Here is a 16,208-nt window from a genome sequence, read left to right as displayed (position 1 = left end):
CTCTTTTAATCCTCACACCCCTCTCCCCCAAAACAAAGTAGCAAACCGGGACAAAATACCCCAGGTTAAATTCTTTGTCTTCCTTTCTGCCCTTATTTCTTTGGTGTTCCTCGAGTCGCAATTCTTTCACCAACCGCACATCACGGAGAAATGGCAAACCAATCCGCGAAACCAAAAGCCGCTCTCAAAAGAACAAACTCGAAGCCGCTGTTTATCGTGTAGCGTGAAAGAAGGTTAAATCGCTTGCCACCAGATGGCGGCGTCAAGCAGAGTAATTGCAATTTGCTAGGCTAGGTGGCGCTAGGTACCACCCAATTCATGTTCTACAAAAAGTAATTTCATTTTTTAGGCCACTATTGCGCATGAGAATCCTCTACTATACACACATTACGCATAGTACAAGCATCAGGTGAACATACATTGAGCACATACACATACATGGCACATACAGACATCCATACAGCGGCACACCACACTAGCCCGAACACTACACCCGTGCTCCACGTTTCCGTCTTTTATACTGGTCGTTTTGAACGCACAGAATTTTTCGGTGACTGAATTAGCAATAAAAAATATTACCAGCATGTTGAATTTTTTCCAGCAATGTCATACCTCTGAGAGTATTTGGAATGGCTCAGGGGATGAATCTCTTATTAAAAAGCAAACAAACGCTCGATCACGCCGTAATTATTTGAAAGCAATTAATCAAGCCGCTCCAGTGCGGTTCGAAGCCATGAGTTTGTTTCCCCGCACGGCACGTCGTAGCCTGTATTTTTATTGTAGTGTTTGTTTTTCCATTTGTGTTGTTCGCACAAAGCTGCAATTGCCGTCTTGAATTAATTTCTGTAGAGCGGATATTCACTCAGCTGGAAGTGATGCTTCACGGGCTGAGAAATCGCTTTTCGATCAACTTGAATGCAGTCAAAGCCGCGACTTGCGGCAGGTGTTAAGTGTACGGAGCTACGCCGTGGCGAGCTCGAAAACTTCTAGCGCTCATCCCAGCGCGCCACTTGGAGGGCAGTTTCTCCAGGAACCGTAGTATGTTTAAACAGCCAAATAAAGGGTAGCTTTTTTTTTTCGATTTTACCTACTATTGTTTTTTAATGCTAAAATTCCACACAGTAAGTATACGTACTTTCCGTCATGATTTCGTACTGTTGCCCTTTCCCCAGAGCGCAATCGCTCTCGGGGACGAGACAACCGACAGTCACATTGGTCACTGTACGATAGGAGCTTACTGTTCAGACCAGCGTTCCAACATGACTATGCGCACGTCGATCGACTGGACCTAATCCCTCAAGTGGTATTTGTTGTGGCTTACGACCACGGTGCTTACGACAAGAGACAGGACTAGGGTGCCTCAATGTCCTTCTGTTTAGGGTGATGCCACCCTTTGAAGTACCCGATGCCGACAGGTCGCGCTCAAGGGGAAAATACAAAGAAATCGACGAAAACAAAATGTCGCCATAGCACAGTCAGCGCCACAAACGCGTGCAGGGACACGCTCTTTCACGCGCTTCTGAACAAAAAAATAAAAATAAAAGTGTGAGACAAAATGGCCAGATGTCTCCACCCTAAGCAAAGCGCACATGAAGGCACCCTAGACAGGACGAGGTGCAGCCGATGTAGCTTCCAGAGCCAAAAGGTTTTAATGTCCCGTGCCCTCGTTTCGTCTCGCACATCCCAGGCGCGCGCTCACTTCTTTGCCCGCCGCCTCGCGCTATTTATTGAAACAATACTCAAACACAACCCTCCTTCCCCATCAATGTTTTGGCTGACTCACACAAGAATACCTCTCCGGTGGCCTACGTTGCCGTATGCTACTTCGAAGCACTGGTGTGGTCGGTACCGCTGTCTCGGAAACAGGCTCCATGTCGAGGGCAGCAGGCTCTGTCATGTTCTCTCGAGAACCACCGGACGCCCTTCGTGGTGTTGCAGCCGGAGTGTCGACATTTCTTCTCTGTGCAGACGAATCTTCGAAGTGTCTCGGACGGACATCATCCACGTGCACATACCGATGCTGATCTTGCACTATCACGACGTAGGTTGATGCACTTACTTTCTTCACAACACGTCCCACCAACTATGCAGGATCTATCGGACGTGATCCCCGGACGAGGACTTGGTCGCCTGCTTCAAAAGTTCGCCAAGAGCCTCTTCTCATGTCGGCGGCTGTCTTGATTTGTTGCTGGCGACCTCTCATGCGTCTCTCCATTTCAGGATGAAGGAAGCTCAGACGGGTCCTAGGCTTCGAAGAGAGAAACAGCTCGGCTGGAGTTCTGTCGGTCGTACCAGTTGGGGTATTTCTGTATGCAAACAGGAACTGGTCGACTCGATGTTGCATCGATTTCGGTACACCCGTCCTTTGCTCGTCGATTATCTGCCTCAGGAGGTCCCGCTTAACGGTTTGCACACACCGTTCCGCGCTTCCATTTGAGGCGGGATGGTACGGAGAACTTTTCGTGTGGCGTACCCCATTCATCGACAGAAACTCTACGAACTCTGTCGCCACAAACTGGGGTCCATTGCCTGTCACTACCTCTTCTGGTAGTCCAAACGCGGCGAAAACACTTCGCAATCTTTCGATAGTACATTTTGTCGTAGTGGAACTCATTAGAAACACCTCTACCCACTTTGAATGAGCATCTACGAGAATCAAAAACCAGTTATGATCCCGGTATGCAAAATCAAGATGCACCCTTTGCCATGTGCGCGTTGGCCAACCCCACGTTAATAATGGAACACGTGGTGGCGCGTTCTGCGTTAGTTGACAAGTGCTACAGTGTTTGACAATGTTTTCGACATCATATGTTATCAAAGGCCACCACTCGTGACTACGTGATAGCATTTTCATTCTGGTGGTGCCTGGATGTCCCTAAAGCAACAGGAACAACACTTTTTCCCTAAACACTTCGGGAATGATCACTCGATTTCCCCATGTTACACACCCTTGGTCAACCGACAATTCGTGACGGCGCACAAAGTACGGTTGCAATGCCTCATTGTCCACATGTGAAGGCCATCCGTTCTGTGTGAAAAACAACACTCTTTTCATCGCAATATCCTTTTCAGTTTCTCTCCTAATTTCACCAGCTGACAATGGCACTTCATCCACCGCCGAAAAGAAACTGACGTAGTCTGAGCTATCGTTCACGTTGGGCAAAGGCAGACGTGACAGCGCATCAGCATTCTGAATCGGGCTACCCTTCCGATAAACCCACTTGTAACTGTAGGCAGCACGTAAGAGAGCCCACCTCTGCATCCTGGCTGCTGACATCGCCGGAATTTGTTTTCCATGACCTAACAGCCCTGCCAACGGCTGGTGATCCGAATAGATGCTGAAATTTCTGCCATACAGATACTTATGAAACTTTTTCAGCCCAAAAACAACAGCTAGGGCCTCTTTTTCAATTTGGGCGTAACCCTTTTCAGCCTTGCTCATAGTTTGTGATGCATAAGCAATCGGTTTCTCCTCATTTTCAACTCTGTGAAAAAGAACCGCTCCCACTCCGTACGCTGAAGCGTCACATACAAGCCCCAATTCCTTTTTTGGGTCATAGAACATTAAGACGTTTTCATGCGTAAGCCACGCCTTACTTCTGTTGAATGCGTTGTCTTCTGCCCTTGACCAACGCCATTTTGTGCCCTTCTGTAATAAGTCATACAACGGCTTTAGCTCGGTTGACATGTTCAGCACAAACTTGCCATAAAAGTTAATCATGCCCAAGTAGGCGCGCAGTTCTGATTCATTTTTGGGGCATGGGGCCTCCCGTATGGCCTTTACTTTCTCTTCCGATGGTCGAACTCCATGTTGATCTATCACATGTCCCAAATAATGAACAGACGTCTAAAAAAAACGACATTTTTCTTTCTTTAGTCTGATGCCTTGTTGGCTGAACCGTGCCAGCACGCTTTCCACCTTTTTGTAGCAGTCCTCATAAGTTTCGCCCGCTATTAGTACATCGTATAGATAGCACGCGACATTTCTCAGCCCTTTCAGTACTTTGTCCATGACGGACTTAAAAATTGCAGGAGCACTAGTGATGCCATAAGGCAATCTCGTGGACTTAAACAAGCCAAGGTGTGTGTTCACAGTGACCAAATCTTGTGACTCCGGATGCAATTCCAGCTGGTGGTAGGCTGTAGACAGATCAAGTACGGTAAAGTACTTACAACCACTCAGTAAAACGAACAAATCTTCCATGAGCGGGAGAGGGTAGTGATCCGTCCGACAGACTGGGTTTAAGGTTACTTTGTAATCTCCACACAACCGGACCTGTTTGTTTGGTTTAGGTACCACTAACAAAGGTGTCGCCCACTCACTTTGCAACACTGGTACCAATATTCCTTTTGTTACTAATGATTGAATTTCCTGTTCTACAGCTTCTCTTAGCGCATAGGGCACAGGTCGCGGTTTGCAGTAGACAGGTGTGCTTTGTTCCTTCAAAACCAGTTTGACCTGTTGTGCCTTTATCAAACCCACACCTTCTCCAAAAAGTTCCGCGTACTTCTCAAGGAGCCTTGCTTCCTTTTCTTCTCTTACGCTGTTTACGCATGACCAGTCTAGCCTCAGCTCTTCTAGCCAGTCTCGACCAAGCAGCGGGGTTACGTTGCCCCCTGGTGCCTTAACTACAATAAGAGGAAGTGTCTTTCTCTGTCCATTGTGCTCGACTGGTACTGACGACTTCCCAGTCACTGTGAGAGAATTCCCCCCATACGCTCTTAATTTAAGGTTGCATGGCTCCTTGGGAATATTTGCCCAGTACTTCACACACTACGATTCTGGCACTACCGACACGGACGCTCCGGTGTCTATCTGCATTCTTACGAGCTTGTCGGCTACTTTAACATCTACTTCATAGTTACACCTTCCCGTTTCACACGCGTACGCTGTGTAAAGCTGCATATCATCAGCTCCATCACTTGTGACATGTTTAACGGAGTCTGTTTTGAACCTACAAACTTTTGCCAGGTGTCCGACCTTTTTACAGACATGATACTTGTACTTGCGGTACTTGCAGGGCTGTCCAGTGTGTACCTGTCCGCAGTAGGAACATGAAGACGTGGTGTCTCCCGTATGACCGGATGTCTGTTTAGTCGTGGAAGCTCGTGGACCCTTAGTTGACTTGCGCCACGTTTCTTTTTTATGTTGCCGAACCGCGTTCACGTCGTCGTCTTCTCGTTGGCTAGACGACCCTTGACGACGGTTGAAACGTGATGGTTTCCTTGCGTGCGAGCTCGATGCTTTTAGCAATGTCACACGCGGCACCAAACGTCAACGTCGTCTTCTTCAACAAGTCGGACTGTGTTTTCTTGTCTTTTAATCCTGCGACGAACTTGTCGCGCAAAGCATCATCCAAGAGACTGCCGAACTCGCAAGTCGACGCGAGCCTCTTCAGCTCCACTGAAAAAGTGGCTACCGTCTCCTCTTCCTTTTGGTAGCGACGGTTCAACTTAAACCGCTCGGCTATCACCATCGGCCTCGGAGCGTAATGTCCTTTCCGAACCGCCACCAACTCCTCCCAGCTTTTCTCTTCTGGTTTGACCGGATGGAGTAAAGTCTTAAGAGTCTTGTACGGTTTCTGGTCAATGGCGGTGACAAAAGCAGAGAGCCTTAGGGCTTCGCTTACCTTTGTAGCCTTTAGGTAGTGTTCGAATCTTTCGACGTAAGATTCAAAATCTTCGTCACCATCCTCCACAAATGGGTCGAACCTTCCCAACCCTGCCATGTTCGTTCGTCCTTGCCGTGGCCCGGTGGATTCCTTCTACGATGCCCGTTGCAGTCGTGATGGACGTTCCATACCTCGTCGCCAATTATGTTGTGGCTTACGTCCACGGTGCTTACGACAAGAGACAGGACGAGGTGCAGCCGATGTAGCTTCCAGAGCCAAACGGTTTTAATGTCCCGTGCCCTCGTTTCGTCTCGCACATCCCAGGCGCGCGCTGACTTCTTTGCCCGCCGCCTCGCGCTATTTATTGAAACAATACTCAAACACAACAGTATTAAACTTTCTAATGTAAAGCGGAATGTCAACCTGCGGCACCCCGCCCCCTCCGATCACGGCCCGACCAGCGGCATCAATGCCCGACGGTTTACGATCTCATCTTGTTGTTACACCACTGATACGCGAACATACGGTCACATCGGCGATAATTCCAGTCTTCTGTTCACAACCCACCACACTGCCATCACGATGTTGCTGCTATGTTGCTGACACGCACAAATACAGAACCACGTTGAACGCCGGTTGCACTCGGCATCGGAAAACAGAACCGAACTCAACACGGAAGGCACCCAGGCAGCCGGCAGCAAAACCTGCCTGTCTCTGCCTGTCTTGGACGCAGTACCTGCGATTTCCATAACGTCGAAAACGTCGACACAGTTCCGCGTGGTTTCGCTACTGTAGGACTGTAGTTCCGTGCCGCGTGAGTCCCGCAATCCGAAGACGGCCACCTTACCCAGTGTACGTGGTGCTGCTGGCACTGCTCCGGAACTTCGCTGTTTCTAGCAGCTTCGTTTGCTCATTTGATAAAATTAGTGATAAAAACGTCAATGCAACCGAAATGTTCTGCACGTTTAGACTAGAAGACGGAATTACAGGCGGCCTTCGCTGCCGCTGAAGCTCAATCAACTCAACAGCTATTTATTAAACAACGTGCGCGACCTGCTCGAAAAACGAAACCGAAAGAAGATAAGTCGGGAGGGCGAAAGCTTGCTCCCGTCTGCCTGGAGAAGGAGAAAAACGTTTTGTTCCTGCCCTTTTCTGGTGTCCGCTTGGGGGCGCGCAAGTAGGAGGGAGGAAGACGCTCCGTTGCTACTTTTTTCCTCCATTTTTTCTTAGAGTGTGGGGTTTGAACTCAGGATCCTGGAGGTGCATCGATGCACGAGGCACGTGCAACGTGAAGTTCTTAGGAAGGTCATGGCGGCTCAGCACAGAACAGGGCTAGATTTCAGACGCCATGTTCTTCCCAGAAGTGGCGCGCGGCACATGTCTCGAGCATTTCCACAACAATGAATGGCGTCACTTTTCTCAGGATGGAGGGACTTTAACTCGAGTTGTGAATGCGAAAGCATGCAAGACGCTCGTCCGCTCCCTTTGCCGTCTGCTGCGTGCGCGAGCGCGCTTCGGGATCTCGGAGGCCATGGAGCAGCGGCTAATGGCGCAACCCAGCCATAGAGCAGCGGCTATGGAGCAGCGGCTAATGACGCAACCCAGCCAATACAACCGAAGGCGCCGGAAACCAGGAACCGTTTTCGCGCTTCAAACTGATGACGTCACCTCGCTCCATGAGAGAGTTAATGCTTTCGCATTAAAATATGCTTCCCGCGCTACCAAACTGTTGGCCTACGCGACACTTGTTCGGCCTGTGCTCGAACACGCCAGCCCTGTTTGCTTCCCTTCACAAAAACGAACATACACAAATTGGACAAAGTGCAGAGGCTCGCTGTAAGGTTTATTACTAATCAGTTTCGCACGCGTGATTCACCATCTGAGGTCTGTAGAGTGCTCGGCGTGCAGCCATTAGAAAAAAAAGCGAAGCTCACGAGATTGAAACTAATTTATCAATTAGCCAATAACTTGACTAAAACAGAAACATCTAAGTACCTTGTTCCCCATGATGGAGCGAAACCCGTTCAAACCATGCGAAATTCTTCAGGGAGCTCCAACCTAGAAATAATTGGTTTAAATTTTCATTTCTTTTTAGTAGCAGTCCAGGAGTGGAACAGTTTGCCCGGACACATTGTCCGCGCTAGCTCGCTAAAACAGTTCATGGATGATGTCGAAGCACTCATGATGTGAAAATACCATGTCTCATCAACTCCGTTTGTTTTATATATTTTTATCCTCTGTATAGCTGTTTTTTTCTGCACTATAGTCATGCATCTGTGTTTTGTACCACCCTACGAAAATCCTCCAATGAGGATAAGTAGTATTGGTAAATAAGTAAATAAATTTAGATCAGCAGTGTTTCCATCTAGGGCTACCCTTTGTTGAAGTTGGTGTCGAAATTCCGTTGTTTACTATTTGACTACTTCAGGGCTATTTCTGATTTTTGCTTGCCAGCAGTAGAAAACACACCCTCACTAAATTTTTGGCAGGAAAGATTTTTAAAAATTAAGATTTTTGTGAAATATTAACTTATATAATAATGAATACCTGCAGCGTTTTTGAGGCATTATAGCAAGGAGAGGGTCTCAAAGCACTTTGTCGGACGAAAATACAGCTGGGAACAGATTCTGTTTAAGCAGATTCTATGCTAATGCTGTAGGAACAAATCTAATTCACAACAAGAGTTAAGAGTTGCAATTTTGAATTAATTATACACTCTTTCTGACACGTAAAATGGACTTCGAATATAGGTATCTCTAGCGATACACGTTGCGCCGCTATAAAAAAGTAGAATTTTAGTCTTAGGTCATTTCTTCTGCGGGACATCAGTTTATATTTAAATTGCGATTTTATATTTGCGGCGCTCGTTTTGAACGTAAAATTATTGAAGACAAATCTTGCGCAGGGACTTTGCACTCGTTGTAATTGATCAAAAAGACATTTTGTCTCTCAGACTATGCACACATATTCAAGGACTGAACGGACATAAGAAAAACTCAGTTTCCTTTACTGCCGAAGGGCAGCGCCGGAAATTTTGACAAATGAATACCAACATGCTGTCGGCCTTTTTTTGTTATCGCATTGATAGGATTGTTGTATGACAGGTCACTTGAAAAAGTAACACCGAGACAACGATTTGAATTAGTTACTTTGATGTGTTCGTTGTTAATATAGCACATGTCTTCTTAACTTTTTTTTTCTCAAAAACCTTATCATTTTACGTTTACCTGCACTAAGTTTTATGCTCCATTAACTGCAACTCTTTGATACTCGACTAATGCCTAACTGGAGTTTAAAATAATCTTCATCATCCTAGTACGGGCTTTTTTCCCGGTCACCTTGCACCGTCTGGGTTGCCAGGTCCGGATGGGGTGACGGACTTCGTTGTGGGAGCCTGGGCGGGTCTTGCCGAAGACGAAGTTGCTCCCTTGGCCGTCGACGACTAATTCAGTTGAACTTTGGAATTATGTCTGTGTTAAGAGTCTGTTAGCGCCACCAGAAACCATAGTGGCAGAGAACCATGCCAATAAAAAGAAAAAGAACTAGTGTGATGCATACCGTCAGCGGGTTCAGACGTGTGTTCCTTTCTTCCCACACTCGTAACAAAATGGCGACGAGGTAAAAAGAGGACTATGCCGACGTTCGGCAGGATCAAACCGTTCGAGGGGGGAGGCGACGAATGGCCTGCATACGGGGAACGAGTTCACGAATTCTTCTTTGCCTACGATGTTCCTGCTGCAAAGACGAGATCCATTTTCCTGAGCTGCTGCGGCCCGGGGACTTACTCTTTGCTTCGGAACCTGGTCAAGCCGCAGGCACCCCAAGACAAGACCCTCAGCGAGATCCTGGCCATTCTCGGCAAGCATTACACTCCTACGCCGTCCTCCGTGGTTCAGCGCTTCCGCTTTAATTCAAGGGTTCGTTCCGGTACAGAATCTGTCAGCGACTTCATTGCAGCGCTGAAGAGTTTATCTGAGCACTGTGACTACGGTGCTGAGCTGAAGAAAATGCTACAAGACAGAATAGTTCGTGGCATAAATGACGCCGTAATTCAGACTCGACTTCTTAAAATTCCGGACCTCACCTTCGAAGTTGCTGTACAAACTGCACGCGCCATGGAATCTGCAAAGAAAGATGCTGGTGAGCTCTGTCAAGCTCAAGCTAGTACAAGCGTTCTTTCCATGCACAAGATAATGCATGCGGCGACAGACACATCGTGTTATCGTTGCGGAGACAAAAGCCATCTGGCATCTCGGTGCCGACACATCCATTCTACATGTCACTACTGTCAGAAGCGAGGGCACCTTTCTGTTGTGTGCAACTCGAAGAAGAGTGGGAACCCACCCAATTCGAAAGTTTCCGAAAGAGCTCGTCGGGAGCAGTCAAGGTCAGCTCCATCTGCTCGGGTGAACACGCTTCACGGCGACACGTCCCCGCAAGATCTTTGTCAGGTTGTGGGAATTGACGCCTACGACATGTGACACCTGGGTACAGCATCAACAGTACCACCTTTTCTGGTCACCGTTGAACTCTTCGGTAAACCAATTTCCATGGAGTTAGATGCCGGAGCCAGCGTTTCGGTGATGCCTGCAGAGAAGTTTCAAGCAGAATTTCCCAATGTCAAGTTGGATTCTTCGAGCGTCCTTCTGCGAGTATGTTCTGGAGGCCTCGAGCAAGTCAAAGGCAAGGCAAATGTCAACGTCAGTTACAGAGGTCACAGTGAGGTTCTTCCGCTGTTCATCACCTCTGGTACTTCACCTACGTTGCTTGGTCGCAACTGGTTTCAAGCTTTGGGCCTGAGCCTCAAAGGACTTGAGCAAGTGAACAACCTTTCTAATGTTGCGGACCTCATAGGTCAGTATTCTACAGTTTTCGAAGAAGGTTTGGGCACCTTTAAGGGGATTTCTGCGAAACTCCTTGTGACTCCAGAGGCACCGCCCCAATTCTGCAAGCCCCGTCCACTGCCATTTACATTACGTGATAGAGTCACCCAAGAGCTCCAGAGACTACAACGTGAGGGTGTCATTGAGCCAGTGAAGACATTTGACTGGGCAGCTCCCATCGTTCCTGTTCAAAAGAAGGATGGTCGAGTGCGGATATGTGGGGTCTTCAAAGTAACAGTCAATCCTGTGTCTCTTCTAGAGACCTATCCAGTTCCACGCGTCGAAGAACTGTGGGCTGTTTTGTCAGGGGAAACCAAGTTCACAAAGCTGGATTTGCGAGATGCGTACCAGCAAATGCCCCTGGTTGAAGGTTGTCGCAAGTTCGTGACCATTAACACCCACATGGGTCTCTTCCAGTATACAAGACTTCCGTTTGAAGATTCTTCTGCTCCAGCAATATTCCTACAAGAAATGGAAAATCTTTTCCGTGGCCTACCAAGCTAGCAGTCTACTTCGACGACATCATTGTCACGGGAGTTGACGATCAAGACCACGTGAAGAACCTCAAGTCCGTTCTTCAGAGGCATCAAGATGTTGGCCTTAAGGTGAAGTTGGAGAAATGCCAATTTTTCAGGCCTGAAGTAGAGTACCTTGGCCATATCATGAGCAAGCAGGGACTCACTCCAAGCCCAAACAAAGTGGAAACGATCGTCAAAGCTCCTGCTCCTTGCAACGTGAAAGAGCTTCAAAGCTACCTTGGACTGCTTAACTTTTACCGACGTTTCTAGCCAAACATTTCGTCTACGTTACGGCCATTGCACCTTCTACTGATGGCATGCAAGAAATGGTCGTGGGGAAACGAAGAAGAGCAAGCTTTCGTTGAAAGCAAGAAACTCATGACAACTGCACCCGTTCTTGTGCATTACGATTCAAAAAAGGACCTCCTACTCACCTGCGATGCTTCGCCCTATGGCGTTGGTGCTGTGCTGGCACACATCGGGATTGATGGAGTTAGCGACCAGTAGCGTTCGCTTCAAGACGGCTACTTCCTGCATACAGAACTACAGTCAAGTGGACAGAGAAGCTCTGGCTTTGGTTTTCGGTGTAAGCAAGTTCCACCAATACCATTGGGGAAGACCGTACACAGCAGTGACAGACCACAAGCCGTTGCTCGGACTGATGAACTCCGACAGAGGCGTGCCATGTCAAGCGTCTCCACGGGTTACAAGGTGGACGCTGACCCTTTCCAGCTACCAGTTCAAGCTAACCTACAAGCCTGGAAGGATGGTAGGCCATGCCGACGGCCCTGAGCAGGCTGCCTCTTCCAACGAACTACGGGCCTGATTCGACGCCAGCCGACGTGTTTATGCTTGAGAGGGCCTACCCTGATGCTCTATCAGCTGCAGCTATTGCTCGAATGACAAGGAGGGTCCCCATGATCTCTCAGGTTGTCCACGCTGTCCTCTCCGGAACGCCGCTGCCAGTGGGAGGAGACTACATCCCATTTGCTGCAAGGTACAATGAACTTAGCCTGCACGAGGGCTGTCTCTTGTGGGGATCGCGTGTGGTCGTGCCCAAGCTCATGCACGCTCAAGTCCTTCAACTACTGCATGCTGGACATCCTGGAGTTGAAAAAACCAAGATGATTGCCAGATGCCATGTCTGCTGGCCTGGAATTGACAGCGCCATCACAGACCAAGTAAAGAACTGTGCTACTTGCCAAACATATCACAAGCCACCTCGTGGCATCCCAATTACTCCTTGGTCAATTTCCCGACAAGCCCTGGTCTAGGCTTCATGTAGACTTTGGAGGCCCCTTCATGGGCCATTATTTTCTTGTCATGGTAGATGCTTTCTCCAAGTGGGTAGAGGTTCATCCTGTTCCTTCACCCTCGACAGATGCTACCACTTCCGTATTTAGGACAGTTTTCGCCCAACATGGACTGCCTGACATCATCGTCTCCGACAATGGACCAGCGTTTGTCAGCAGCCAATACGCAGATTTTTTTAAGTCGGAACGGAATCCGTCGAATGCTGGTTCCACCGTACCACCCCGCCTCCAATTGAGCAGCAGAGCGAGTGGTACAAACAATCAAAGACAAGCTAAAGAAAAGCGCAGCAGGCGATTTCAAGACCCACGTGGCCAGAGTACTTTTTCATACAGAACGACGCCGCACGACTTGACAGGCGACGCGCCCTGTGAGTTGCTTATGGGCAGGAAGATAAAGACGCCTTTGAACTTAATTCATCGAAACCTGAAAACTACCGTTTAGTTGAAGCAACTCAAGCAGCAAGTATATGATGACCAAGGTTGCCGTCGGGTATCACTGATGGACTTCGGGACAAAAGTGTACGCAAAAAAATTTAGACCCGGACCACCTTGGGTGCCCGCTTCCGTTGTTGGACCAGTGAGTGCCTCCTCTGTTCGGCTCAAACTTCCAGACGGAACATCTTGGTATCGGCATGGTGACCATCTTCGACCAAACACCATGCAACAGCCACCGCAGCTAGAGACCCATCCTCAGGAACAGTCTTCTGTGCTTCAACCGACGGAGCCGACTTCGCAACTGACGGAGCCGACTTCACAGAGCCAGGCTCGACCCGAGGAGCAGTCTACATCGACAGAGAAAACCTACCCTCCAGGGAATCCAACCATGGTCGACACACCCGTCATGGTTGAACCGACTCCCGCTGCTCTAAGACGGAGCGCAAGAGACAGACGGCCCGTTCAGCGTTACTCCCCTTGAGCAATGAGCGAACACCTTAAAGGGGGAGGAATGTTAAGTATTTCGTTTTACGTTTTTTGGCGAAGGGCACACATAGACAACCTTTCGTGCCGGAGTCAGGCTGAAGACTGACGTCTCGTTTATTAAATATAAAACGAAATAAAAGAAAGGCGCCTCTGGTACGGAGCGCTCAGGTTACGCGCGAAGCGGCGGGACAGATGTTTATATCTCGGGCTCCGCGCGCGAACGGTTGCTCTCGCTCGGTCGCTTTGGACTTTGGAGCTCGCTGGCGTCGGCGCGTCGGCGACTCCATAACATCAAGAGTCTGTTAGCGCCACCAGAAACCATAGAGGCAGAGAACCATGCCAATAAAAAGAAAAAGAAGCAGTGTGATGCAGACCGTCAGCGGGTTCAGACGTGTGTTCTTTTCTTCCTACACTCGTAGCAGTCTGTATAAACAATTTAAGGCTTTTGTAGCGAATGAAAATATAAAGAGAAACAATACTGCGAAAAGATAACTTCCCCTGTACGGGGTGGTCGGGTGTTAGCTAACTCAAGCTCGGGAGTTGGCTGGCTCGTGGGATTACGTCCCGATTACGGGGACAAATGTCAATCGGAATCCCACGACCTGACTCGATTCCGGAGCGTTATCTCTCGAGCACCAGCACAAACTAAACTCACTTGCTGCGTTTCCCCTGCAAGTCACACGTTTGTCCATCCCCTTTAAGTGGACCGGCGAATCCTCGACGCGTCGTCAGGCAGGCGTTTCCCACTGGTCAAAAGACCACAGCCAATCGGCTAACTTTCTCACCATAAAGCAGTTGCTTATACTCCCGCGTGAGAACCCGCGGTCTGTATGGACCTCACGGCCAAAGGTGAGGCTGGTTCGAATGCAAGCAAAACCATTTCTCGCAAGGCGAAGCGGACAACGGTCCCCGGCGTGGTTAGCGCCGACTAAGTGATCCATCCCGTCATTCATTCTGCCAGACGCGGTATGACGTTGCCGTTCTGCCATGGCCCCCCACACGTGGGCGAGAAAGACCATACCGATGTAAACGCGTTGTGTAAACGGTGCCGTCCAGAGCCACCGCGTTCTCCGGGCCTGAAACGCACGCTCCGATTCTTTCGGCAGAAAGCGCGCGTTCCCAACCTCGCGTCGTAAAGAACGCCTGTCTCTCGAAGCCGCCCGCCACGGGAAGTGTTTACGCCAACGCTTTACTACCAGCCAAGTCTCCCTGGTACTAACGGCCCACCCGCGGAGCCCTAATCGATCCTTACAATTCTTTATTTTTTTGTGAAGTGAAGAGCAACATATTCAGCGAATAGTTTAAGATGAGAGGAAATATTTAAACAAATATTTAATGCACATCAGAAAAAGAAGAGGGCCCAAGACCGAGCCCTGCAGGTCTTCAGATGTATTAGTTACAGTACTTGATGAATGGTCATTCAATATTATCATTAAAAAATTTCTAAAAACATATTTTGTAGAAGCAACACTCGCTGAACAGTCCAATACGCAGTTTAGGCCAGGAACCCGCTAGGTGAATTTTAATAAAGATACTAAAAAGACCGCAGCGATGTGTTTTCCCCCACAGAAAGTTTTGGTGGTAGTCAATGGATTATTCATCCGTGGACCACAGCTGGCGTGGTGATTTCTATTTAATTTTTATCAGCCCTCTTTTGACACTCTTCTGTTGCTTTCAGGATTCTGACCGTCTATAGCACGGGTGGCCAGGCTGACCCGGCCCAAGAGCCGCAAACAAAACCACTCAACTTCCAAGAGCCGCGGGGGGGGGGGGGGGGGGGGTGCAACTTTTGTCCAGAGCAATAACCGACACTCCAACTACTTTCAATCCACCCGAGTCAAAAGCAGTACGAATGTAGCAGCAGTGCAAGACTAAGAAACAGCAACCGCCTGTCTTTTGATTTAAAACGCGTTCAATTTCTCTTTTTAGGTAAGTGTTCGTGCGAATGGAAGGGAGGCGTGGAAGTATGTGTGTGTGGGGGGGGGGGGGGGGGAGGGAGGGGGGCTAGGGGAGGTAGCCGCGAGCCGCACTTTAACACGCGAAGAGCGGCATGCGGCTCGGGAGCCGCAGCTTGGCCACCCCTGGTCTATAGCGTTGCGACTGTTCTGCGTGTCCGCCTTGCGTCCCACTACGAGCGATATCCTTCGCCGCTCGACATCTCTTGAGCTGTCTCTCCGCCGAGGATATCGCTTGCCTTCACCGCGACGCCCTGCATCGCCTCTTCGCAGGTTCCGCCGTGAAAGCCTGTCTCCCCTGCCTCGCCGGGGAAACTAAGTACGGCAACCCCTCAAGGTAGAGTTGCCGAAGACGACAGTGGGAAAGATCCCCCAAGAACGTCGGAGGGCCCCCGCTCTAGCGACGACAACCATCGGAATGGCAATTCTGAAACGGTGCCCAACAACCTAAACGTTGTTATCGAAAGCCACGACGCGTCGGCACTCGTGGACAGCGGAGCAGATTACTCCGTTTTGAGTGTGAAACTGGAGCATTCGCAGCCGGTGAGGAAAGAAAGCACAGCCGGCCATGTTAGCTGGGTAACTCCTTTTTCCCCTAAGCCCCACGGCCTATACCACATCTCCCCCTCTTTATTTTTCTGTCTTTTCTTTCGTATCTATAGGTTCAACCTCTGGACGGGCCTTACTATGCGTCCGCTTCTTGTGACTGGAAGTTGGGAAGTCGACGGCACCGGGCACGGCATTTCTTGATTGCAGAGTCTCGTCAGCTGCTTGGACGTGCCCTGCGGCTGTTGCCCAAGTTTCTTAATTGCTGACACTCTCCTCAGCTGCTTGGGCATTACCTGCATGTGTTTCGATTGGTATCAAATGGAATCTGTTCCGTCGCACTTCCTCTCTTGGCGTCTTTACTATGTAGGACCGGGGTGGTCCTGCAGCTCTCGTCACGAGTCGGTCAGTCTTCTGGTCAGTGATCCAGACTTTTTCCCCTTTCCCAATTAGCTTTAAG

The 16,208-nt window shown here is 49.1% G+C and overlaps 1 protein-coding gene across 1 annotated transcript; it reads right to left on the bottom strand.

The window, feature by feature from the left end:
- Positions 1–2,083: 2,083 nt before the first annotated feature.
- On the bottom strand, positions 2,084–2,848 carry LOC121838451 (uncharacterized protein K02A2.6-like). Its single transcript, XM_042294722.1, has one exon. The coding sequence runs from the start codon at positions 2,846–2,848 to the stop codon at positions 2,084–2,086; it is 765 nt and encodes a 254-aa protein (XP_042150656.1).
- Positions 2,849–16,208: the final 13,360 nt, after the last annotated feature.

Source organism: Ixodes scapularis, unplaced genomic scaffold, assembly GCF_016920785.2.
Source record: "Ixodes scapularis isolate PalLabHiFi unplaced genomic scaffold, ASM1692078v2 PGA_scaffold6__148_contigs__length_123643588, whole genome shotgun sequence".
NCBI lineage: Eukaryota > Metazoa > Arthropoda > Arachnida > Ixodida > Ixodidae > Ixodes > Ixodes scapularis.
Note: the sequence above shows the minus strand (reverse complement) of the source record. Positions and strands in the feature narration are given on the sequence as shown.